This window comes from Haliaeetus leucocephalus, unplaced genomic scaffold (genome assembly GCF_000737465.1).
Source record: "Haliaeetus leucocephalus isolate CR32 unplaced genomic scaffold, Haliaeetus_leucocephalus-4.0 Scaffold101, whole genome shotgun sequence".
Lineage (NCBI taxonomy): Eukaryota > Metazoa > Chordata > Aves > Accipitriformes > Accipitridae > Haliaeetus > Haliaeetus leucocephalus.
In genome coordinates, this window is record NW_010972537.1 from 682,839 (window position 1) to 683,276 (window position 438).

The following is a 438-nucleotide window of genomic DNA, read 5'->3' on the forward strand; positions in this document are numbered from 1 at the left end:
GGCGGGTCTTGCCGCGCCCCCTCGCTGTTCTCTCCCTCCCTCCCCCCCCGCCCGGGTCCCGCGGGTGCAGCATGAAGTGCAGCGATGGCCCGGAGAGGTAAGACGGCGGTGAGGACGCTGGAAGACCTGACGCTGGACTCCGGGTATGGTGGCGCGGCGGACTCGGTGCGCTCCTCCAACTTGTCGCTGTGCTGCTCGGATTCGCACCCCGCGTACCCCTATGGAGGAAGCTGCTGGCCGCACCTAACTGACTCCATGCACAGTCGGCACAACAGCTTCGACACCGTCAACACCGTCCTAGCGGAAGACTCCGAGGTGCTGGACTGCGCGGGGCAGCAGTGCTCCCGGCTCCTGCCCGACCTTGAGGAGGTCCCCTGGAGCCTGGAGGAGGTGGAGGCGCTGCTGCTGCCGCCGCCGCCGCGCCGGGAGCCGCGGGCG

At 70.1% G+C, this 438-nt stretch overlaps 1 protein-coding gene across 3 annotated transcripts in view; it reads left to right on the top strand.

Annotated features, from left to right (window-relative positions):
• Positions 1-6: 6 nt before the first annotated feature.
• Positions 7-438, top strand: part of BTBD11 (BTB (POZ) domain containing 11) — a 176,403-nt gene continuing 175,971 nt past the window's right edge. For all 3 annotated transcript variants that reach the window (XM_010585357.1, XM_010585355.1, XM_010585356.1), the window contains exon 1: positions 7-438. This exon is cut by the window's right edge. In XM_010585357.1, the coding sequence (XP_010583659.1) occupies positions 85-438 (354 nt within the window). In that variant the 5' untranslated portion in view covers positions 7-84.